General features: G+C 42.4%; 1 protein-coding gene across 4 annotated transcripts in view; it reads right to left on the reverse strand.

Annotated features, from left to right (window-relative positions):
- LOC135205507 (RNA N6-adenosine-methyltransferase mettl16-like) overlaps window positions 1–27,042 on the reverse strand; it is a 426,335-nt gene that overhangs the window by 26,668 nt on the left and 372,625 nt on the right. For all 4 annotated transcript variants that reach the window (XM_064236270.1, XM_064236253.1, XM_064236244.1 and 1 more), the window contains exon 9: window positions 7,639–7,810. In XM_064236270.1, the coding sequence (XP_064092340.1) occupies window positions 7,639–7,810 (172 nt within the window). The remainder of the gene's footprint in view (window positions 1–7,638; window positions 7,811–27,042) is intronic.

Here is a 27,042-nt window from a genome sequence, read left to right on the forward strand (position 1 = left end):
AACCATTCAATACCTAACTTAATACATACTACTATATGTACTACATAGTACCTGTAAATAAATGTATTAGTTGCTAAACATGGTATACAAGAAAATACATGTCTACATAACATACTGTACGTATGTAGTAAAATGTGGAACCTTACCTTTCGAGTGAGGCTATCTCCGAAAGTGGCGACAGAGGAGAAGGACAAACGGCAGAAAACTTCTTGTAATAGTACGTACACTTAACTTTACGAAACACATTAACAAAACCATAACACTTAACTTTACAAAAAACTTAAAAAATAAAATTTTTGTTGTCTTTTTTTATTAAAAAATTTTTTTTTTTACTTTTTTATACTTTACCATTTTTTTTTTTTTTTTTTTTTTTTTTTTTTTTTTTTTTTTTTTGTTTTTTTTTTTTTTTTTTTTTTTTTTTTACAAAACTTTCAATTTTCTTCACCACATTCAACTTTATTTTTTCATAGTATCAATTGGATCTTCCTTTTTGCTTACTCCTACTGAAGGCCTCTTTAAAAAATAACTATCCAAGGAAGATTGCTTCTGCCTACTTTTCACAATGTTCCTGAAACGACTCAGGCAAACGTCATCGAACTGCGCAAGCATACGACCTATGTAAGCCTTTTCGGGTCGGGATATCTCTTTTCTACAAATGATTGCACCTCATGAAAAGCAGCTAGAGCATCCTTAATTTCTGCTGTTGTCATAGGGTCCTCCTCCTCCTCCTCTCCACTGCTAGAGAACTCTTCTTGAACGACGTTATGTTGCATGGCCTCCAACTCCTTCAGGTCATCCGTTTTAAGCTCCTCTTGGGGCTCCTCGAGAAGGTCATTGATGTCGTCCTCGTCGATGACCAGCCCCATGGACTTGCAGAGTGCAGCGATCTTGTCAAGATCTGGTTGCGAAACAGTTTCAGGATCGTCAACTGTTCCTGAATCTGCACCAGCTTCGCCCACGTTGAATCCCTCGAAGTCTCAGGCGGATACAGCATCAGGCCAGAGTTTCCTCCATGAAGAATTCAAGGTTCTCCTCGAAATCTGCCAAGCTTGATCGATGAGTTGGATGCATATCACAACATCCAAATGTCCTTCCAAAATTCACGCAAGGTGAGGTTTGTGGTATTGGTGATGTCGAAACATCTCTTGAAAAGATGTCTCATATACAGCTTCTTGAAGTTCGATATCACTTACTGGTCCATGGGCTGGAGGAGAGGGGTGGTGTTAGGCAGAAGATAAAGAACCTTGATAAAAGAATACTCCACTAGGATATCTTCCTCGAGGCCAGGAGGGTGACCAGGGGCTTTGTCCAACAACAGCAGACACTTCAGAGGGAAGTGCTTCTCTTCCAAGAATTTCTTCACTGTCGGGCCAAAACACAGATTTACCCATTCTGCGAACAAAAGTCTCGTTACCCAGGCTTTCGCATTAGCCCTCCACATCACTGGAAGCTTCTCCTTTAGCACTTTGTGGGCCTTGAAGGCTCAAGGAGTCTCTGAATGATACACAAGTAGGGGCTTCATCTTGCAATCCCCACTGGCGTTCAAACAAAGTGCAAGCGTAAGCCTGTCTTTCATAGGCTTATGCCCGGGTAGCTTCTTCTCTTCCTCCGTGATGTACGTCAGACAAGGCATTTTTTTCTAAAAAAAGGCCTGTCTCATCATAGTTGAAGACTTGCTGAGAACTGTAGCCTTCTTTGAGAGTCATCTCGTCGAACGTCTTAATAAAGGCTTCGGCCGCTTTCGTGTCCGAGCTGGCCACCTCCCCATGTCGCACCACCGAATGGATGCCAGTCCGTTTCCGGAATTTTTCAAACCACCCATGAGAAGCCTTGAAGTCTGGGGTTGGCGTCGATGTCCCTTTTCCTTCGTCGTCTTCGGCTTGGGCAATCAAATCGCTGAAAATAGCGCTGTCCATGTGGCAGATTGCCGTCTCGGTTATCATATCGCCAACGATTTCTTTGTCTTTTATCTAGACAAGAAGCAGCCTTTCCATCTCGTCGGGCACGTGGCTCCTCTTGCTAGACAAAACAGTCACGCCCTTGGAAGGTGTAGCTGCTTTGATGGCTTCCTTCTGCTTAAGGATGCTGCCTATCGTCGATGGATTTCAGCCATATTCCTTAGCGATCACACTCAATTGCATGCCAGCGTCATACTTTTTAATTATCTCCATTTTTGTCTCCAAAGAAAGCATCCTCTTCTTTCCGTGAACTTAAACTTTCTTGGGACCCATGAGTACGTATATACTGTACGTAATTAAGTTATGTAGTATAAGTAGGTACTAAAGTTCTCACACAACATGATAAAGTAGTACAGTAGTACCTCGAGATACGAAATTAATCCGTTCCGAGGCGCCTTTCTTATCATGAGGTTTTCGTATCTTGGACCACATTTTACATGTAAAATGGCTAATCCGTTGCAAGCCCTACAAAAACACCCCAGTAAATTTCATAATAAAAGCTAAATTGACCTATAAACAATGAAATACTACAACAATTTGGACCATTCAATACCTAAATTAATAAAAAAAATGCAAAATATAACCTGTAAATAAAGTGTATATTAGTGTACATGGTAACAAGAAATATACTGTACGTAAAATGTGGAAACTTACCTTTCGAGTGAGGCTACGTACATACGTAACTATCCAAGGAAGATTGCTTCTGCCTACTTTTCACAATGTACCTGTGTGAGCCTTTTCGGGGGGTGTCTTCTACAAATGATTGCTTTTTATGAAAAGCGGCTTTTAATTTCTGCCGTTTTTTTTTCTTTTGTACATATGTACTTACGTACACTTTACGTACACAATTCCTGTGTGAGCCTTTTCGGGGGGTCTTCTACAAATGATTGCACTTTATGAAAAGCGGCTTTAATTTCTGCCATTTTTTTTTTCTTTTTTTGATTTTTAACTTTTTTTTTTACTTTACGTAGGTTTTTTTTTTTTTTTTTTTTTTTCTTTTTAACAGAATTTCAACTTTCTGTTCTTTCTTTGCACCTCATGACTCTGTTGGCCCTGGTGTCCATCAAAACCCCCTGTTTCAACCAAATGCTTCTCTCTGCAACTGATTGGGGTACTGAATGTTCGGTTGCTGACCCTCAACATAAACTGAAGTGCGTTGATTATACGTACTGGTATGCATGTTGTAAATGATTGGTCTACACCCTCTGTTCAGCAGGGAGTGGATATTCTACCAACCTTGCAAAGTTTCCAGTTATCCCATGAGAGAGACCTTGATCACTTATCCCATGTGAGAGATCTTGGTCACTTTTTTTTTTTAAATAACGTACACATTGACGATCCCGAAAACGAATACCGCGTGCGTACTATAACAATGCTGGTACCGAGTGGCCGAAGCACGCCACCACGTATACATAGTAGATGCATGATGGGAGGGACGCTGGCCAATAGGAGAGGAGGATTTCATGGCCGCGACTAGCATCAGGAACCAATGGGAGAGCAGGAGGATGGTGGCGAGTCTACTAGTACTACTAAGATGGCGGCGCGATTTTCAAAATTGTTATCTGGGCGAATCTCGGACTTTCAGAAACCTTTCATATCTTGAAAACTTTTCGTATGTAGAGCCGTTAAATTTTTCTTATTGGCTTTCGTATCTCGAGTTTTTCGTAAGTTGAGCCTTTCGTATCTCGAGGTACTACTGTACTACAACAAAATCACTAACAAATTTACGTTAATAAACGAAATCATATAGAACAAACGAATTCGGCGTGCTTATACAAACGATGCTGCTAACAAGTGGCCGAAGAAGCATGCCACTACGTAGATGCACGATGGGAGAGATGCTGACCAATAAGAGAGCAGGATCTTATGGCAGTGACTACCATCAGGAACCAATGGGAGAGCGGGAGGATGGTGGCGAGTCTACTCAGTTGGCGGCACGCGAGTTTTAAAGTTGTTATTGGTGGTCTGGTAAATCTTGGGACTTTACAGCAACAACCTTTCGTATCCTGAACTATTTTCGTATGTAGAGCCAAAAAAATCTTTGTATTTGTTTTCGTAACTCGTATTTTTCGTAAGTTGAGCCTTTCGTATGTCGAGGTACCACTGTACATAATAAAAATTATTTTTCTCTATCTCTCACTCTTACTGGGATAAGGGAATTTTTATGGTACATTATGTACTATGTTTATTAATATTTTCAAATATTAATAATAATAATAATAATAATAATAATAATAATAATAATAATAATATTTCGGAAGGATACCCTCTCATAGACAAGTTTTGTTAAAAATGGTTGCTGCTTCAGCACTATTAATCTTGTAAGACTCTATTTTTCTGATGTAGGCTTTCTCGTTGTTGCTTAAACTGGCGAGCATCACACCAAATGGCATGGTAAAATCGGTTGAGTAATTTTGGTGTTTATTGTTGCTTATACAATTTTCTCTCTCTCTCTCTCTCTCCAGTGCAACATTTCGTCCAGATCCACCGGACATTTTCCAGTGATGACTGCTGAGGGATTGAATTCCAGTGGCAAGTCCTTCTCCTCATATCCTGATGTTGCGGGCTCTCAAGTACGATCTGGAGAACCCCTCCGGCAGATCAAGTTTTCATTGGTCATTGGTTCCTGGGAAGGTGACTCATATGGTGAGCGTTTTCAAGTCTTAAGACCTTCTCAGGCGGGGAATATCACTGGGAGCCTCTTGATTGGCTTCTACCCGAGTGAAGTCACCCCTAGTATTATTCTCATAATGTGCTTCACGTCCAGTGTTGATTGTCTCATGCGCGCTGGTACTTTCATTGGGAGGGAGGAGCACGGTCTTTGCACGTCAGTATCAGGAACGCTTCTTGAGTGGCGTTGAGGGGAGGCTTTTGTTCGAGGATAAATAATGTTTCTAGGAGGCGCAGATGTCGTGGGTCAGGGGCTCTCCCAAAGATTTTGATATTCCTGATGACGTCGTCTCTCGTAATCTTCTGCTGGTGTACTGTAAGGGCGTGGTGCCTAATGGCTCCCTCCTGGGTCTGGCAGAAGATCCTTTTAGACAGGTGCATTGTTGTCATACCGTTGTAAATCCCAGGGCATCCTTGGGTGGGGTATATCTATCGGTAGACGATGTTGGACTGCTTTAGGGTTACTCGTATTTCTTGGTTTACGAGTTTATTTGAATACCCATTCTTGATCAGCATCTGGGATGCCCGGTCTAGTTCGAGGTGCGTGTCCTGCCACGTCAAACAGTGCAAGAGGGCCCTCCTGACGAAGGCCCTGATGGTGGTGGTCTTGACCTGCAGATGCCACTAGTCCCTTGCATATATAATGTTATTGCTTTTTTACCAGTTCCAGCTGGTGCTAGAAGATTTATCCTAATGTTACAACCAAAGGTTTGAATTGTATGTGAACAAAGAGTATGTCAGCTCAGTACACGCTTGGCTGTCTGTTACATATGCCGCCCGCAAGTGCTCGGGTGCAGATGGCACGTCAGTATCAGGAACGCTTCTTGAGTGGCGTTGAGGGGAGGCTTTTGTTCGAGGATAAATAATGTTTCTAGGAGGCGCAGATGTCGTGGGTCAGGGGCTCTCCCAAAGATTTTGATATTCCTGATGATGTCGTCTCTCGTAATCTTCTGCTGGTGTACTCTAAGGGCGTGGTGCCCAATGGCTCCCTCCTGGGTCTGGCAGAAGATCCTTTTAGACAGGTGCATTGTTGTCATACCGTTGTAAATCCCAGGGCATCCTTGGGTGGGGTATATCTATCGGTAGACGATGTTGGACTGCTTTAGGGTTACTCGTATTTCTTGGTTTACGAGTTTATTTGAATACCCATTCTTGATCAGCATCTGGGATGCCCGGTCTAGTTCGAGGTGCGTGTCTTGCCACGTCAAACAGTGCAAGAGGGCCCTCCTGACGAAGGCCCTGATGGTGGTGGTTCTTGACCTGCAGAATTGCCCCATAGTCCCTTGCATATATAAAGTATTGCTTTTTTTTACCATTTCCAGCTGGTGCTAGAAGATTTATCCTAATGTTACAACCAAAGGTTTGAATTGTATGTGAACAAAGAGTATGTCAGCTCAGTACACGCTTGGCTGTCTGTTACATATGCCGCCCGCAAGTGCTCGGGTGCAGATGGCACTAGTGGGCACCATTGAGAGCTCATAGCATAAGCTGACATAAGGCTGAACTGGGCACCATGGGTGCTTCTGGGTGCTGGGAGTATGGAAAGTACATGATCTGTGCATCAACGTAAATGTGTGTCATCCTTGCACAGGAGACATGGGAAGCTTCTGAGAAATGTACCAACTAGTAAATGTACTGCCAAAGTGAGTACTATACACAATGTACTGCCAGAGCAAATACTGAGACAGATTCTCGTCCAATGATAACACCTTCTTCCATTAAGCACCCTTCTTTCCTTACTCCTTTCTGTCCTTACATTTTTCAATTCTGCAAAGGAAAGTGTGACGGTTAAGGTAAAATTATTTACCAATGGTTAGCACGTAGACTAGGTTTGGTAATGAAACATAAAATGTAAATCTTTGGTCTAAAGGAAAGACGAAACTTTTTAGGGGAAAACTGTATTGGTGGCTTGCATGTACCCTAGGCAGAAAATGGAAAAAGTGTTACCTAGCTTTTTGGCTTAATAGAATGACGAAACATTCAAGAATTACTTTTAAGGCAATTATTATCGGTGATATACGAGTGTCTGTGACCGGAAAACACCATTCAAAAATTTAATTTTAAGTATTGGTGCCAATACGTACCTAACAGAGATGCCATTAACCGGTTATTGGCACCAAGATCCGGTTATCAGTTGCTGATAAGCGCCATATAATGCCATTTTCTGGCTATCAGCAATTTTCGTTTATCAACAAGCCATTGGAATGGAACCCCACCTGATAACCGGGGACTGCCTGTAATCTATGTAGACCTGGTAAACTAAACATAATGCAAAAGTTCCAGCCTAAAGGAATGTTGTAACATAACAGAATTATTTTTAAGGCAGAACTAGTATCAGTGGCTCGCAAGTAGCCTAGGTAAAAACAAAAGATCTGACTTACAAGATTTACTTTTATAGCCAGAATTCTGTTGATGAATCAACTTGGTAATAACAAAACAGCAAACAACTCATCATGAGATTTCATGAAGGTTACTATATATGTTTTCAGTAGATGTGTACACCACTGAAATCCAGTTATACATCCTGAAAATAATGAATAAGCTGCCGCCCATACTCGGTGTTTACGCCGAGCCCAGCAAGAACAGAATGAGGTGATCTGCTAGTCGTTCATAATATTCCCGCTAGTGGGTCAAACTAGTCTCCTATGCCGATGTTTGAAGTGTTACCCATGAATTTTGAGTGCAAGCTACTGGACAAGTGGAAATAATAGCTAAGTAACTACTTAGTAAGCTACTTATATAAAAATACAGTATACAGGCAGTCCCTGGTTTATGGCGAGGGTTCCGTTCCTACGCCGCATTGTAACCTGAAAACCATCATAACCTGACATAATGTTGAAAATAATAAGAAAACCTTATTTCTAATTGCACTTTTATTGAGTGATCATCATAAAACCTCCAAATTTTGAAAAGTGGCGTAAGCTCGGAATGTTTTAAGCCAAGCCTGTTGTAACCCAGAGACTGTCTATAATATAAGGAAGTTCCTAAACAGTGATAACAAATGTCATACCTTCAACTTATGAAGCCACTTATTAATCATAGCCCAAGCTGCTGGAACTGTGTATACTGTCATTAAGCTACGAGACAGCATAAGAACTAGAGGCTTAGCAGAATCCATTTGCTTCTTACTCATAACATTTTCTAAATGCATAGAAGGATTAAAAGTCCAAGCTATGCCCCATCTGAAAAAAAGACAAATTTTTATAGCAATTTCTATTTTTCACAACTAACAAACCTGTGGTCTTAACATCAAGATAAATTCAATAGAATTGTATACAGTGCCTGGTTTTATGCCTTTCACATTTCCAGTGCTGTAAATAAATTTTTCTGGGCTCAGCTCGTGTCGCTGCGCGAAATATCCTTTAATCTATTATTTCTAGGGTAAATGTACTAACACATACCAGAGAATAAATAAATAAAGAAAAAGGTCAGTACAACTGACTCGCTCACCCTCCCAGAGGGTGTCGGTATGAACACTATGGCGAGTGAGACCACTACCACGAGCCGATTGCCAATAGAAATCTCCCACTACAAAATCCCCACAAGAGGAGAGCCGACCCACAGAGTGGGCAGCAACTACTACTACTCCATCCCATGCTGCCGACTGCTGCGCCTCTGGTGGGCATCCTTTTCAGTTAGCGCACACTGTATACACGTGCCCCTTTTTACTCTGTGTTATTTGTGCCCTTAATTTTGGATTTATTTATCATGGAGCGTGCAGCCATCGCAGCAGCTAAGTTAAGTACTCAATGTTTATTGCTATTTGGTTTTTTCCGTCCCTGAGCCCGTATTTGCCGTTTTTTAGGTATAAATACGAACTCTAGGTCGGAAGCATGGCAGCATGGTTCTGCCTCGTGGCGGGTTCGTTCTTGGTCTCCCATACCCAGAACATTCCCTTACTTTAGTACGCTCTATTTTTAATCATCCTATTTGTTTTAGGGTACAGTCTACACGGTTTATGTCATGCATGCATGTCTTTTTACCTTATGTAGGCTCCTTCTATCCAGACCCTAGCCACGGCTCTTAGTATCGGCCCCGGCTAGCTTTGAGTGTGGTAGATTTCTTTCCCTCGGGTTAGTCGTACACTCCTGGATTTTTTCTCCTACTATTTTGTTTTCTTTCTTTCAATGATTTATTTATTTTATATTATGTTTATGTTAATGTAGGCGTCTGGCTTCACTTAGCCTAGGTTATGGCCCATAGGGCCCATATGCTACCGCTCTTCAGTTCGGTTGCTTCCCGATAGCATCTCTCTGATCAGCCGGTTGTGTTTTCTAGGCCTTGTTGTTTCATTGTTTTGTTGTTACCGCCCCGTGGTCACTACGTGATCACGGAGCAGCCAGAACGCCTGTCCAGTCATCTTCCCCCTCCCGCTCGTCCATAGAGTCGGGGGGAGGGTTGGTTCTGGCCCACGCTCGCTCCGCATACCCGAGCCTTGCCTCCCTCTCCCCCCAGGCGGAGGGAGTAGAGGGACGGGACAGACCCAGACTGGACTCGACCTCTCCAGCTTCTCGGTCCGGCCGGATGGTAAGGGTGGGGGACTGGCCTTTCCCCCCTCCGTCGCTACTCCGTCGCTCCGTTGCTAGCGCGAGTCTGTGTGCCCTCTCGCCCTTTCCCACCTTACTGGGGCTCCTTTTCTACCGGAGCCCCGGCATCCAAGTGGAAAGGTGCTAGTCCACCCCGCAGGGTGGACCGAGGCATACAGTTGGTCTCTACTAACCCCTCCGTCGCGCTGAGTCGCGACACGCTCCGCCACGCACTGGACTTAGTCCGGTACGTTCGAATTTTATAGGTTTAAGATTCTGTTATGTTAAACTAGTAAGTTTATCTTAAGCTACCTTAAACCATCCCCCCTCCCTTATCTGCCTCACCGGATCTCTCCGGGGTTATAGCCTATTCAGGCGTTAAGGGAGGGGTTATGCCCAAAATTTTTTCCGAGCTCCGGCATGCAACGGAGTTCTTCTGTCCTTTAGCCTGTAAGTGATAGCCTTTAAGATACTCATGTGTCTTTTCACTTACAGACCACCAACTGTGAGCATCCGGATGCGCCGCCACACTTCAAGATCCCTGTGGACATGAAGTTTTGCCGGTCCCATGCTCCATGCGCGACTCCGCACGGGGACCTACCAGGTCTGGTATCACGAGACATGCACCATCTGTTATGATCTGGTGAGCAAGCTTTTAGACGGGGTAAGTATTCCCAACTCCGTTAGCCAGTCCCCAATTTGTTATAGTTCTTAAGTTTTCTAAATTCAATCTTTCTTAAACTTAAGATAAAAATACAAGGGGTTTTTGCATCCCTATAATTTTAAGTTTGAAGCTTTTAATTTAGTTTTAGTTTTAAGTGTAATCTTTTAAAATCTAATAAATACCCTCTCTTCCAGGCTCCGGCTGTGAAGGATACCGCACTGGCAACCCTGCGGGCCTGGGTCGGCGGTTTTGGGAAAGAACGCCGCCAAGGGTATGCCCTACATTCTTGAGAAGAGGTTGGCAAGTACTGATCTTCCCCGGAGGCAAGTCAACGGGTGGCTACGTCGACCCAGCAGAGGCTGCCCCGACTATCGCTTTCATTCAACAACAGCTCGCTGCCTCGTTGACGGATCCAGGCCAGGACATCTCCTCGGAAGTCGCAGACATTGGATCTTAATATCGAACCCATGGTAGGTGTAGACGACCTGTTGGTCGAGGTAGGTACGTGGACGCCCAAGGGATGCCCTTGGGTGCCACTGGATCTTCTACCCCTGCCCAACCTCTCCATCCTTCCAAGGCTTTACAGGTACAGAATTGTATACTTCTCCTGATGCTTCCGTTAGACCCAAGGTCAAAGGTCAAGCAGTAAAACCTTGACTAAGACGTCGTCGTCGTCTAAAAAGACGGCGTCGGCGTCATCTTCATCTCGTAAAAGTCGCCGGGTGGCTAGAGTCCCGGAGCAGAGAGGTCTAAAGCTTCTGGGTTCCTGGCTCTAAATCCTCTAGGAGTAGATCCTCCAGGGAGAGATCACACACTCCAGCAGAGTCAACAGTTCCACTACCTTTGGTGGCGGTTCAGAGCCACCCGTCCACCTCCGCAGCAGCTCGGCTTTGGATTCCAATGCTGGTCTATTGCAACAAGTGGGCGATCTGGTTGGTTCTCTGAAAACCAGTATGGAACAGATGATCTCCCGGTTGGTCTGATAGGATCAACTCTCAGGACAACATTATAGCCGGACTGAGCCAACTCCGCTAGCTCTCCCCCACCCCACCTTTCAGCAGGGGGAGGGGGAGCGCAATGCCTCCGTATGACTCTCTACCTCCGTTCTCTATGAACAATCCTTGGAGAGTAGCGTCATACGCCCCCTTCCAAGACGGGCTTATCTCTATCCCGGAATGTGGAACTCGGAGGATTGAAGACCTCGAGTTCTACCCGGAAGACCTTCAGCCTCCGTTCATCGGCTACGCCAGGCTCACCGCCTCGGCCATGACTCGAGACGATAAGGTACCGAAAGAGACAGTCCTCTATTCACGAGACCAGGCTCAGAGAGAATGGCTCAGGTGTCTAGAGGACATGGACTGTTCCAAACACGAAGATACAACCATTTAAGAGTCCTTTTACGATCTTTACAATGGAAGAGAGTACCCCGCTCCCTTTCTTGACAAAGATCGCTACGACCACCATTCCAGCAGCCCCAGAAGGGGGATCGATGCCTGAGCTGAAAGAAGCGGACCCTACGTCTCCTTACTTCCCTCAGTCGGTGAGTTGTGGGAAGATCTGCCCAACACCTTTTCGGCGGGCAAACTCAAACCAGACTGTGCTATGGAGCAGTTTGGTGAGAAGCTGCCTAGGCTTCCAGATAGCCTCATTCAGGCAGAATTTGATGCCAAATCTAGGTTAGCCAGGTCTATCAATACCATGGCCATGACCGAGGTGGCTACCATTTCCTATGGTTCTGAGCCACTTTTTAAGCTTCTCACCAAGTCTCTGACTCAAACGGTGCAGTCTGATATGTTTGAGTTCGCACGGCTAGAACAAACTGTAGAAAACATGTCCTCCAAGAAGCAACGATTCGGCATGAACCGAATAAGTTGCTTACATCGAACATCTGGGGAGCAGACCTCTTCCCAGAGGCGATGGTGAAGGAGGTCCAGGCAGAGGCTACGAGACTAAACCAAAGCCTTAAAGATCGTTGGTCTTACGGCCAAGAGACGCCAAGATCAAGTGGTCAAGGGTAAGGCTCAAAGGAAACCCAGACGTTTCCAGCCTTACCAGAAGAAACAGCCACGCTTTACTCAGCCGGTTCCAGCTGTCCCGTTGGTGCAAGCAGCCCAACCTTCTACCTCCAAGGCTCAGTCGCAGCCAATTATTATGTCATTTCCCCCCAGCCTCAACCCTCCACCTCTTACGCTCTCTCTCCAGCCTTCAATCAAGTCTTCGAGGGTCAGGCTTCCCAGAAGTATGACCGCTCGGTAAGGGAGGCAGAGGTAAGCGATCCTTTCGTGGGAGAGGATCGGGAGGGTTCCCTTTAATTAGAAGGAAAAAGCGTTTCAGGGGAGGCCCGGAGGAGGCTACCAACATGAGAGAATGAGGACTTTCAGGTAGGAGGGAGGCTGTTTCACTTCCGCCACCGGTGGAATTTCAGCAACGTGGGCGCAGAGCATTGTGTCAAAAGGCCTGGGTTGAGTTGGGTAGCGGCCCGACCCGCCCCCATCCAGACCTTCCGCCACCTTTCCCCAACTTCCATCCAAAGAATTGACGGAGTATGCGGAGGACCTCCTTCAGAAAGGAGCTATAGCGAGAGTCAACAGATTAAAATTTCAAGGACGCTTGTTCAGCGTTCCAAAGAAAGGCTCACAAAAAAGAAGGGTAATCTTAGACTTGTCCCGCTTAAACTTAGCCATTCGCTGCGACAAGTTCAAGATGCTCACGATCTCGCAGGTACGGACCTTACTTCCCCGTGGGGCCGTTCACCACCTCTATCGATCTTACAGACGCTTACTATCATATCCCTATTGCAAGACACTTCCGTCCGTCCCTATCTGGGCTTCAAGATAGGAGACCAGACATTCTCCTTCAAGGTAGTTCCTTTCGGGCTCAACGTAGCACCCAGGGTGTTCACGAAGTTGGCGGAAGTAGTAGTTCAACAACTAAGATCGCAAGGGGTTATGGTAGTAGCGTATCTCGACGATTGGTTGATCTGGGCTCCAACAGTCGAGGAATGCCACATAGCAACACTGAAAGTGATTCAGTTCCTGGAATATCTAGGCTTCAAGATAAACAGGACCAAGTCAAGACTCACTCCAGAGTCAAACTTTCAGTGGCTGGGGCATCCAATGGAATCTATCCTCCATACTCTGTCGATTCCATCAGCCAAGAGGAAAGAAAGAGCGAACGTCAGTAAAGCAATTTCTGAGTCACAAACTTGCGTCAAGAAGAACCCAGGAAAGGATCCTGGGTTCACTCCAGTTTGCATCAGTGACAAACATCTTGATGAAAGCCAAACTGAAAGACCTAACCAGAATCTGGTGCTCACGAGCAAACGTCAGGTCCAGGGACAAATTATCCTCAGTCCCTCAGATTCTACGGAATCGACTTCGCCCGTGGGCGAAAGTCAAGAACTTATCGATATCAGTGCCCCTTCAGTTTCCTCCTCCGGATTACCATCCACACGGACGCTTCATTAAGCGGTTGGGAGGATATTCCCAGTTGTTCAAGAAAGTTCAAGGGAACTTGGCTGTCACCTCAGTTCCCGTCAAGTTCCATATAAATCGTACTGGAAGCAATGGCAGTGTTCTTGACTCTAAAAAAGGTTACGTCCGCCAAAGTACTCCCACATAAAGCTAGTCTTGGACAGCGCAGTGGATAGTACATTGTATAAAAACAGGGAGGCTCCAAATCACGTCATCTAAATCATGTCATGGTAGCCATCTTCTCCCTGGCGGACAAGTTCAGTGGCAACCTCTCCTCCACCCATATAGCTGGAGTGAGAAACGTCATAGCAGATGCTCTATCCCGATCAGTACCTCTAGAGTCGGAATGGTCACTGGACAACAGTTCGTTCCAATGGATTCTTCAGAGAGTTCCAGGCCTACAAGTGGATCTCTTCGCATCCCAAGCGAACCACAAACTCCCATGTTATGTGGCCCCCAACCTGGACCCTCTGGCCTATGCCACGGACGCCCTGGCCCTTAGGACTGGAACAACTGGGAGAAGATTTATGTCTTTCCTCCAGTGAATCTTCTCATGAAGGTACTGAACAAACTCAGGACATTCAAGGGTCAAAGTGGCTCTAGTAGCCCCAGACTGGCCGGGAAGAGCAATTGGTACCCTCTAATTCTGGAACTGGGTCTTCGCCCTCTTCGGATTCCCAGTCCCAGGCTCTCCCAGTCAGTGCAAACGAAGACTGTGTTCGCTTCCTCAGGAATTCTAAAAACCCTAACTTTATGGATTTCATGAAGTTGCAGCGAAAAGGGATGCGAATATTGACCCTCAAAACATTTCTCTTCTTGGAATCCGATAAAAGAGATTCAACTTTAAGACAGTATGATGCTGCTGTCAAAAAGTTAGCAACCTTCCTGAGAGAATCAGATATTAGAATCCATGACAATCAATTCAGCTATATCCTTTTTCAGATCTTTATTTTTGGTGTGAAAAAGGGCCTTAGCAGCTCAGCACCATTACGACAAACAAGTCAGCCTTGAAAAAGATTTTTCAATTTGGTTTCAACATAGACTTGACAGACTCCTACTTCTCGTCTATTCCCAAGGCTTGTGCTAGACTTAGACCTTCTGTAAGGCCTACGTCAGTATCATGGTTCTTAAATGATGTTCTAAAGCTGGCTTCAGAAACTGATAATGACACATGTTCATTTATAATGCTCTTAGAAAAACTCTATTTTTGTTAAGCTTGGCCTCAGGAGCTAGAATTTCAGAACTGTCGGCATTATCCAGAGACCCGGATCATATTCAATTTCTTCCACAGGGGAAGTGCTACTTTCTCCGGAACGTAGTTTTATAGCAAAGAATGAAGATCCTTTGATGAGGTGGGAACCATGGAAGGTAGTACCCCTTTCCACAAGATATATCTCTTTGCCCAGTATCGACCTTACGAGCCTTTCTGTCTAGGACCTCCTCATCCTCATCGGGTCCTCTCTTTAAGAGAAAAGAAAAACGGTGGTACTTTATCTATTAAAGGCATCAGGCAGCAGATCCTGTACTTTATTAAACAAGCCAATCCTGACTCTTTTCCAAAAGCACATGATGTCAGGGCAGTAGCCACCTCAATTAACTATTTCCAACATATGAACTTCGATGAGTTGAAAAAATATACTGGATGGAAATCGCCCAAACTGTATTTAAACGTCATTACTTAAAGTCCTTGGAAGCTCTGAAATTTTCAGCAGTTGCGGCGGGTAACATAGTTTCCCCCTGACTCTGCCTAATCTTTAGTAGAAGATCCAGTCCTCCTTTCTACCTGTCTCACCCAACAGTTAGTCTATGCCTGCCTTGTTCATCTACGGTTACCTTGTGTCTTAGCTGCTTTTATGATGATTAGGTGGGTGTCCCTTATTTTTTTTTGCTAGGGACACTCCCACAATCGATTGTCCCTATATTGATCTCTTTGATGTGATCCCCTTATTTTTATGCTAGGGGATACATTTATTTACAATGGTTACGGGTTTTGTATATTAAGTCATATACATTCCTTCATATATTATTATTATTGAAGTTTGTTCTGTTCAAGTTATTGTCATAATTGCTTTAGAGTTCTTGGTACATATCGATACACAGATACTACTTTTAAACATATATTCCATGTAAGCCCTGTATATATGCAAATTACGTTAATTTAAGAAATATTATTAGCATTAAGTTTAATTTAAGCAATATTTCTAATTTTGTATCATTGTGTATATGTATCTTTATTAGCAATTATATTCTTTTCTTTTATTTTATCTTTTATTTGAGACCTCTTTTTGTTTTGTTGAATTTTCTTTACAATCTTGTGCTATTTCTCTGGTACGAAGATTTCGCGCAGCGACACGAGCTGAGCCAGAAAAGGGATTTTGACGTAAGGAAAAATCTATTTCTGGGCGATTGGCTCGTGTCGCCAGCGAAATCCCGTCCTACCCATCCCATCGCTCAAGATTGTCTGCTAACTTCAGGATGGCCACCAGAGGCGCAGCAGTCGGCAGCATGGGATGGAGTAGTAGTAGTTGCTGCCCACTCTGTGGGTCGGCTCTCCTCTTGTGGGGATTTTGTAGTGGGAGATTTCTATTGGCAATCGGCTCGTGGTAGTGGTCTCACTCGCCATAGTGTTCATACCGACACCCTCTTGGAGGGTGAGCGAGTCAGTTGTACTGACCTTTTTCTTTATTTATTTATTCTCTGGTATGTGTTAGTACATTTACCCTAGAAATAATAGATTAAAGGATATTTCGCTGGCGACACGAGCCAATCGCCCAGAAATAGATTTTTCCTTACGTCAAAATCCCTTTATTGTAAAATTCAGTATTTAGTCACATACACAATATGAAAAAATACAGCAAGTAGTGAATAAACAGTGTTGTTATACAAAAATAAAATAAAGCAAATTAGTGATAATTTTAAAAGGATTAATACTTCAAACTATGAGAGAAAATGACTTATGTAGGCAGTACAGGGGTAACTTGATTAGTTGTCAAATGTTCTGTAAGACAGATTTATTTAATTTGTATTAAACATTTTATAGATATTTTGCTGTTTGCATTAATATTAATATTCTGAAATGAGTAAATCTGTCCAGTCATGAGTTAGCTGGAATAGCCACCGGCCCAAGTTGGGCCCTATGATGTCTCAGTTATTTTTCCACCCCAGGTTAAACTGTAAGAGGTGGTTAGAGGTGGCACTTTAATGTCAAGACTGCAGGTTTGTTAGTTATGAAAAATGTATATTATTTTTAAAATTTGTCATTTATTCATACCCAGCACAAACCTGGGGTCTTAACATTAGGACAGACGTAATCTTGGTGGGAGGTAAGTATCATTAATGGACTAAAGGTTTGCCACACCAGGTCATTCTTCTTGTACTATAAGAGAAATCCAAGAAAGAAGACCTATATCTATGAACCTTAGATATGTGCATATCTTAGGTTCAGACTTCTGGGTTTTCATACAATGTCATAGATCATTGCATAAGTGGAAGATGAAAAGCTATCTGTTCAAACAACAAACCAATGTAGCCACTTATGCATGTTTATTGTCATCCTTCTCATTCGTTGCTGAAGAGAGGAATGTTTTGCTACCTAAAGGTAACTTACTTCATTAATGATCACTTTAACAGCATAGCCACTGTACTTACCTGTATCATGCCCGTTTCAGCTTATGATGGAAAAATCTTCATACCGCCTATCCACAAGTAAAGAAGCCAGCAAGAAGAAACAAAAATAGACCAGTCATCTCATTCATTTCAATTTTACGCCATCATCTTAGGCCTACAAACTGTCCTGTCAGGGGCACTGCATGAGCTACACAACCCGTTGAGTAGCCATCACCGAACCCAAAGAAAGTGTTCAAAGACATATACCTATCTCCTTCAGGCAGAAGGAAGTGAAGGTGGTTTGACGACACCATAGACCAGCATTCAATATTCTGTGAACAGATAAATTTTTCCTCGTTGCTAAAGAGGAACTCAGCACTCTGATGTCATGTGCTTTAGCAAGCGCGATACTGGCTGAGGCTGATGATGACGAATAAGCATTCGAGGTCATTTCCCGTATCCAGAACAAGATTGTATTCTTGGACACTTCTTTCTTGACCTGACCTATGCTAACAAAAATTCTTCTTCAACTCGGTCTGAAATGTCAACTTCTTTTTAGCAAAGCATGCAACATTTCCTCAGGGTCATCATCAACAGTCTCCCAAAGAAGATATAAAAAAGGAGATGAACTTGACACCATGAATTGAAGGATTTTGTGTCTTGACACTGAATTCCAGGACAAATTCAAAAGCTATTGACTTCCATCCACTAGTATGTTTGACGTTATATGACAGACCATGTAATTTGCCTACCTTTTTCGCTGAAACTAAGGCTAGCAAAAAGACTGTCTTCAGGGTCTACAGTCTATCCATAGCCTGTTGCAACAGCTCATAGGAGGCTTGAGTAAGGCTAGTCAGTATGTGAGTCAAATCCCCAATGGGAGACATTAACTCTAGGCGAACATGACTGCTCAAAGTCCTTCATCAGCGTAGTTATCTCTCAAGATGTAGTTATATCCATGTCCTTCATATGTAGAACTGAAGCTCAAGCAGCCCTGTAGCCCTTTATAGCTGAAACAGAAAGTCATTTTTCTGTAATTGAGTAAAACCAAGAAATCAGATATTTTGAATAGAGTTTCTGAGAGGAGAGGTACCCTACCTACGACACCAATCACAGTAGAAGGACCACTTTTCTTGGTACACACATGTGGATGTCTTTCATAGATAACCTGCCATCTGATACGCTGTTCAAGAAAAGCCTCTTGCTCGCAAGAGATACTTGATAGTGTCCATCCGTGAAGACATAGGAACTATCAACTGATGATACCTCTCCACATAAGGTTGACAAAGTGGGTTGTGCCAGGGAGGTATCTCTCTCTGTAAATCTGACAGCAGGGCCAGCAGATCCAGAAACCATTCTGCTTGGGGTCATAAAGGAGTTGACAGAGTCATCTTAAGATTGTGGGACATCATCAGTCTGTTCAGGACATGGCATGTCAGGTAAATCTGAGGTAATGCATACATGTCCAGGTTGTCTCATGGTTGTTGCAGAGCATCCTCTGCTACTGCAAATGTTTCTGGGACTACTGAACAATAGACCTCTAGTTTCCTGTTGAATCTTTTAGCAAAGAGGTCTATCATTGGTCTCCCCCTCATGCCAAACAGCCTGTCTGCAATCTCCTGATGCAGAGACCACTCTGTTCCCAAAATCTGTTTCTGTCTGCTTAGTTTGTTGGCCACTACATTCCCTTTGCCTGGAATGTACCTGGCCATCAGGTTCACAGAGTTGTCTAAAGCCCACTGATGTAACTGGACCATTATTAGATGAAGTTGGTGAGACATCAAACACCCCCTGCTTGTTCACATAAGCTACTGCCACTGTGCTGTCCGAAATCAGTACAACAGAGTGCCCTGTCACCCTCCCTTGAAATTGCTGAAGTGCTAAGAAAGCTGCCTTCAACACCAGCACATTGATGTGTAATTAACTGTCCTGCTGACTCCACTCCCTGGAGGTCAGCTAGTTCCCAAACTTGACCATACCAAGGACCCCAATACAGGCGGTCCCCGGGTTACGACGGGTCCGGCTTACGACATTCCAAGGTTACGACGCTTTTTCTTAAATATTCATTGAAAAATCCGCCCTGGGTTACGACGCTTGTTCCGAGGTTACGACGCTGACGCTTCCGACGCTCCGAGTTTACAACGCTTTTAAAAAACACATACTATGATAAGATAAGAATCCTTTATAATTTAGCACAGTTTTCTCTCTCTCTCTCTCTCTCTCTCTCTCTCTCTCTCTCTCTCTCTCTCTCTCTCTCATTGTATTTTCCAACGAAAATAATCACTATAATTCTCTCTCTCTCTCTCTCTCTCTCTCTCTCTCTCTCTACTACAAAGATGTATGTTTTTTAGTATGATAAATAAATGATTTACTATTTTCAAATATTAATATTAATTTATACAGCAATAATATCAATTCATTAAAGAAAATACCATAGTGAATTAGTAAGATTTTAGCTTATATTTAAAAAATTATGGAAGAATGAAGGAAATCCCAGTCTTCTTGAAGTAACTTCCAGTAACCTTTTCCGAGATCCAGGTACTAAAACTGTCAGCTATATATCAAGTTCTGTGACAGCCAGGAGGGGGAAGAGCTGGGGGAGAGCTGCAGTGTTGCAATCACGTGGTCCTGACATTTCCCCCCCCCCCCCCCCCCCCCCCCCTCTCTCTCTCTCTCTCTCTCTCTCTCTATCTCTCTCTCTTCCTCTCTCTCTCTCTCTCTCTCTCTCTCTCTCTCTCCATTTACTGAGACTCGAGATTTTCTATGTACTTGTACTATTTGTTTTTTAATACTTTCAAATAATAATAATAATAATAATAATAATAATAATAATAATAATAATAATAATAATAAATAATAATAATAATAATAACTGTAATTACAAAATTCATATGTGATAGTATTTTAAAGAAATACAATACGTACTAATCTATCCATGTCACTTTTAATTAAGGTTAACTCCTCTCTCTCTCTCTCTCTCTCTCTCTCTCTCTCTCTCTCTCTCTCTCTCTCTCTCTCTCTCTCTCTCTCTCTCTCTCTCTCTCTTTTGCCACACAAGATAATAATGTGTCATACATAGTGGTAACTCCCTCCCTCTCTTTCGCTGGAAGCGTTATAAACAGAGAGAGATAAACACACTCTCTCTCTCTCTCTCTCTCTCTCTCTCTCTCTCTCTCTCTCTCTCTCTTTTACCGAGATGAAAGAATTTTTTTTATGGTACTAGTATGTAAAATGTTTATGATAATTTCAGTTATTTAAAAATAATAATAATAATAATAATAATAATAATAATAATAATAATAATAATAATAAAACTTTAATTACAAAATTCATAATGGTCGTATTTTAAAGAGATGAAAATGACCTTTCCATTTCACTTGTAAGGATAATTCCTCTTTCTTACTGAGATGAGAGAATTTTTATGGTAGATGCACGTGTTTATTATATTTTCAAATAATAATAATAATAATAATAATAATAATAATAATAATAATAATAATAATAATAATAATAGAAGTAGTAATAATACGATAACTAATTTCAAAAGAAAATTCTTCCCTTTGTCTTTTTCTGTATCAATTTCCCCACCTCAACTCGAGTGACACTCAAGCTTTACAATGGTCAACGAATTTAATGGTTTTATGTAATCTCTCTCTCTCTCTCTCTCTCTCTTACTGAGATGAGATCATTTTCATGGACGTGTATGTAATAAGTTTATCATTAATATTTTACAATAATAATACTATAAGTACAAAATTCATATCTGAGTATTTTAAATACAATAATCATTCCATTTCTCTCTTTTAAATACTGTAAGGACAACTCTCTCTCTCTCTCTCTCTCTCTCTCTCTCTCTCTCTCTCTCTCTCTCTCTCTCTCTCTCTCTCTCTCTCCACAAGATACTTGTCATACATTTGGTGTTTCTATTTCTTCCTTTTATCTCTCTCGCTCTCAGCAAAAGAATTGATAGACAGACAAACATAATTGCACAGTCCTCTCTTTCTCTCTTCTCTGGAGAAATATATGTATTTATGGGAGGGGGAAAAAGTTGCCTACACACGTTCATTTCAATCTATTGAAACCTAAGGAGTTATTTCTTTCTCTCTCTCTCTCTCTCTCTCTCTTGTATTTTAATGAAAATATACAGTAATTTGTGAATACACAGTGTTGCACATGAAAAAAAGTAAATTAGTGATAATTTTAGAGATACGGCCCTAAGAAAAATTGCAAATTAGTAGTGAAATTTTCCCTGTGGACATGTTTTCAAGAACGTCATTCCGGCTTACGACGATTTTCGGGTTACGACGCGTCTTAAGAACGGAAGCCCCGTCGTAACCCGGGGACCGCCTGTATATGATTAGTCCTAGCCGAGGACCCCAGCTAATAAAAAATTTTCATTACCATACCGGGATACCCAGTACAATGTAGTATAAGTAAATATATAAAACATTTTCAATATTTTCTTTACTGCCTCAAATTCAATAAAAAGTAAAATTGGTGACAGCAATCATATATGTTAATGATAAATAATATTGCCAAGACCAGAAGAACATTCTTCATTAAACAAGCTTTCAAGGTATAAAACCATCAGGATGAAAAATTGACAAGGATGAGAAATCGCTGAAATTACAATAAAATAAACCGTCTTACTAAATCTTCAGTAAAAATGCTAACATAACATGAAACAAACGGCAAATACAAACTAATAAAAACTAAAAATCTAATCACAAAATTACGAGAAAAAAAGAAAAAACCAATGCAAAACATAAAAATAAAGTGAAATGTAAGCAAGCTACCACACCCAAAGTAAAATGGCTAACGACCCACTTGTGTAACTACTGCATGTTGAATGAGGATCCATATTCATGGAGGCTAGGGAGCTTGAACGAGGGAAACCACCTACACTAAGGAATAAACTGAGGTTTCCTGGATTTAGTAGCAGAGCTAACAGAAAGGTTAAGGGAGTCCAAGATAACTAAATTTTTTGTCACAAGCACACACACCCCTTAAACAAAACACAGAAAGAAACACGGGCAAACAAAGAACAAGAACCGGCTTTAGGGAGGAGAGAGAGAGAGAGCAATATGTCCTCACTCAAAGGGGGTAAGAAGAAAACTGAGACGTCACAAGGCCCTACTTGGGTTGGTGGCTGTTCCACCTAACCTGTGACAGAGGACAGATGCCACCAGTTCCTTGCGTATACAATTTTATTGAAGTTTTTACTGGTTACCAGCTGGCACTAGAAAATTTATCCTAATGTTAAGACCCCAGGTTTGTTCCCTTCCCTTAAATGTGTTTCAGGATTTGGTGCATTTTCTTTTTGAGCCATTATGCTTCAGTTGGCATCATTTCCTAGCATTGCTGACACATTCCCATGAGAATGAGATGCTTCTCTTTGGGTTATCAAAATCTCATTAAATCATCTTGGCTAATCATCAAATATACAGCCACTTTGGCTTTATTTGGGTCTTCTTGGGGCTTTTTATGCAATCCAGAATAAAGATCCCCAGAAACACGGTTCTGTGCTGATTTTATGGAAGGTGACTCCCCTTCCAAGCAATAACATAGCTCCTCTTCTTTACCTTCCTCAACCTTCCAAACAGATCTTCAACTTCCCAAGGTACTGGTAAAGCAATCTATATATTCTGTTAGGTCTTCTAAGCTTTCAGCTTACTAGGTTTGTTAAATTTGAATTAAAATGCTTTACCTTGGGGTCATAAATAGGCTAATTTAATTTACACCATTCATCATGAGAAGAATTTGTTCATTACTCAAACAGCCATCTGGAGTGAATACAGTTCGACTACTGAGGCACCACTGTACTTGATTTCAAAAATTTCCTTTTACACCATGCATCCTTTACTTCCTTGACATTGGATCTCTATCAGTTCTGGAGACTTCTTTAGGTCCACCACATTAAGCTTTTCATTTTACTCTTAAACTTCTCACATAAATATTTCATTACAAACACTTCATCAATATACTTATTCCTTATCTAATAATAACAATCTACCTCATTCAACACAACATTTCCAAGAACATTTGTGAATATTATGCCTCTGTAATTCATTGTCACTTTTATCTCCCAGTCTCTTAGCAAAGTAACAAAAATTATTCTCATCTATTCCACTGAAAGCTTTCCCTCAGACTGACTTAATTTTACCCACACAAATCAGTCATCATCCAACTATATTAAGACAATATCAATCCACATCTTGAACCTGGGATATATCTGAGAGTTGGTTTATGTTGTAACAAATTAGGTCTAGCAGCAATATCTAGGGAATAAAAGTAAAAAAACACAAAGGATACCCAAAAAGCCCATTAAAATTATCTTTAAACTTGAGTTACAATGAGTTAACAAAAAAGAATCCCTGTTGGACTTGCACATCAACTGAGGGAAGGCAATACGCAAAAATAAGAAATTCTTTTACTGATTAAAGCAAAGAACACAAAAAGGATTAAGTAGGCAGTCCCCGGGTTACGACAGTCTCGGCTTACGACGTTCCGAGGTTACAACGCTTTTCAATTATATTCATCAGAAATTATTTCCATGGTTACGACGCATGTTCCAGAGTTACGACGCATACAAACGCTGATCTGGCAGATGAAAAAATGACACCAAAAATGCAAAATAATCAATATTTAAAGGTTTTTTTGATGAAAAATGCAATAAGAATGAAGTTTTCACAGTTTTGAATGCACCTAAAGCATTAAAAGTAAGTTTTCTTAGGATTTTTGACAATGTTCCGGCTTACGACGATTTTCGGCATACGATGCGTCTCAAGAACGGAACCCCCATCGTAACCCGGGGACTGCCTGTACAGAGGATGATACTGTTCTGTAACCCACCAAACTGATACAGTAGTGCCTGTCTGATCTGACCAACATACCTTATGGAAAATCTTGAATATAAGTAGGGTTCATGTACTAAATATCTTATAACATACAGTGGTACCTCGAGATACGAAAGGCTCAACTTACGAAAAACTCGAGATGCGAAAACCAATGCGAAAAATTTAACGGCTCTACATATGAAAAGTTTTCAAGAAACGAAAGGTTTCTGAAAGTTCGAGATTCGCCCGGATAACAATTTTGAAACTCGCGCCGCGCACCGCCATCTTAGTACTAGTAGACTCGCCACCATCCTCCTGCTCTCCCATTGATTCCTGTTGCTAGTCACCACCATGAGATCCTTCTCTCCTATTGGACAGCATCCCTCCCATCATGCATCTTATACGTACGTGGTGGCGTACCTATCTCGGCCTCTTCGTACCAACATCTTTATCGTACGCACACAGCATTCGTTCGGTCCAACGATTTTGTTTAGTAAAGTAAATTAGTTAGTGATTTCGTTGTAGTACTATTATCGTGTTGTGCAAAAACTTTATTGTGTAACTTATACGTAAATTACGTACAAGATAACGTAGTCATGGGTCCCAAGAAAGTTGAAATTTACGGAAAGAAGCGCATGCTCTCTTTGGAGACAAAGATGGAGATCATAAAGAAGTACGAAGCTGGTATGCGATTGAGTGTGATCGCAAAGGAATACGGCCGTAATCCGTCGACAATAGAGACTATCCTTAAACAGAAGGATGCCATCAAAGCAGCTACACCGTCGAAGGGCATCACTATTTTGTCCAGCAAGAGGACCCACGTGCACGACGAGATGGAATGGCTGCTCCTCGTCTGGATAAAAGACAAAGAAATCGCTGGCGATACGGTAACGGAGACAGCAATCGCCCACAAGGCCAGCGCTATTTTCGGCGATTTGATTGCCCAGGCCGAAGACGAGGGAGGGGAAGGGACTTCAACGCCAACCCCACAGTTCAAGGCTTCGCATGGCTGGTTCGAGAAATTCCGTAAACGGACTGGCAATCCATTCGGTGGTGCGTCATGGGGAGGCTGCCAGCTCGGACACGAAAGCGGCCCGCCGAAGCATTTAGAAAACTTTCGACGAGATGATGACCAAGGAAGGCTACAGTTTCTCAGCAGGTTTTCAACTGTGATGAGACTGGCCTTTTTTGGAAAAAAATGCCTCGTCGGACGTACATCACGGAGGAAGAGAAGAAGCTACTCGAGCATAAGACTATGAAAGACAGGCTTACGCTCGCACTTTGTTCCAATGCCAGTGGGGATTGCAAGGTGAAGCCCCTACTGGTGTATCATTCCGAGGCTCCTCGAGCCTTCAAGGCCCACAAAGTGCTGAAGGAGAAGCTTCCAGTGATGTGGAGGGCTAATGCAAAAGCCTGGGTAATGAGGCTTTTGTTCACCGAGTGGGTAAATCTGTGTTTCGGCCCGACAGTGAAGAAATTTTTGGAAGAGAAGCGCCTCCCCCTGAAATGTCTGCTGGTGTTGGACAATGCCCCTGCCCACCCTCCTGGTCTCGAGGAAGATATCCTAGCGGAGTATTCCTTCGTTAAGATTCTTTTTCTTCCGCCCAACACCACCCCTCTCCTCCAACCCATGGGCCAGCAAGTGATAGCGAACTTTGAGAAGCTGTACACGAAACATCTTTTCAAGAGATGTTTCGACATCACCGATACCACAAACCTCACTTTGCGTCAATTTTGGAAGGAGCATTTCGACATCGTCATTTGTATCCAACTCATCGACCAAGCTTGGCAGGAGGTTTCGAGGCGAACCTTGAATTCCTCGTGGAGGAAACTCTGGCCTGATGCCGTATCCGCCCGAGAATTCGAAGGATTCGACGTGGGCGAAGCTGGTGCTGCAGAGTCCGAAACAGTTGGTGATCCCAAAACTGTTTTGGAACCAGATCTTGACGAGATCGTTGCACTCGGCAAGTCCATGGGGCTGGTCATCGACGAGGACGACATCAATAACCTTCTCGAGGAGCACCAAGAGAGCTTACGACGGATGACCTGAAGGGGTTAGGGGTTTGGAGGCCATGCAAACATAACGTCATTCAAGAGGAGTTCTCTAGCAGCGGCGAGGAGGAGGACGACGACCCTATGACAACGGCAGAAATTAAGGATGTTCTAGCTGCTTTTCATAAAGTGCAATCGTTTATCGAAAAAAGACACCCCGAAAAGGCTCACACAGGTCGTATGCTTGCGCAGTTCGATGACGTTTGCCCGAGTCGTTTCAGGAACATTGTGAAAAGTAGGCAGAAGCAATCTCCTTGGATCGTTATCTTTTAAAGAGGCCTTCAGCATTAGCAGGAGTAAGCAAAAAGGAAGAACCAAGTGATAAAAAACAGAAAGTTGCAAGCAAAAAGGAAGAACCAAGTGATAAAAACAAAACAAAGAACGTTGAAAGTGGTGATGAAGTTAAAAAAAAAAAAAAAAAAAAAAAAAAAATCTTACTCTTACGAAAAAGTAAAAAAAAAGATAAAAATAAAAAAAACAAGCAATTTTTTTTTTTAATTTTGTTTTTTAGTTTTTTGTAAAGTTGAGTGTTACAGTTTTCTTAATGTGTTTCGTAAATTTTAGTTTTATAGTTTTCCTTAAATTTTTTATGTTTTCCTAAAGTTAATTGTACGTACGTATGTACTTTATCTGCCGTTTGTCCTCCTCCTCCTCTGCCGCCACTTTCGGAGATAGCCTCACTCGAAAGGTAAGCTTCCACATTTTACGTACAGTATATTTCTTGTTACCATGAACACTAATAAGGGATTTTGACGTAAGGAAAAATCTATTTCTGGGCGATTGGCTCGTGTCGCCAGCGAAATATCCTTTAATCTATTATTTCTAGGGTAAATGTACTAACACATACCAGAGAATAAATAAAATAAAGAAAAAGGTCAGTATAACTGACTTGCTCACCCTCCAAGAGGGTGTCGGTATGAACACTAGGCGAGTGAGACCACTACCACGAGCCAAATACCAATAGAAATCTCCCACAACAAAAACCCTCCATGAGGAGAGCCGACCCACAGAGTGAGCAGCTCGTACTACTACTACTCCATCCCATGCTGCCGACTGCTGCGCCTCTAGTGGCCATCCTGAAGTTAGCAGACAATCTTGGGCGAAGGGATGGGTAGGGTGGGATTTCGCTGGCGACACGAGCCAATCGCCCAGAAATAGATTTTTCCTTACGTCAAAAACCCTTTTCTGGGCTCAGCCTTCGTGTCGCTGCGCGAAAATCGTACCAGAGAAATAGCAACAAGATTGGGTAAACAAAAG

This window comes from Macrobrachium nipponense, chromosome 11 (genome assembly GCF_015104395.2).
Source record: "Macrobrachium nipponense isolate FS-2020 chromosome 11, ASM1510439v2, whole genome shotgun sequence".
In the NCBI taxonomy this organism is placed as follows: Eukaryota; Metazoa; Arthropoda; class Malacostraca; order Decapoda; family Palaemonidae; genus Macrobrachium; species Macrobrachium nipponense.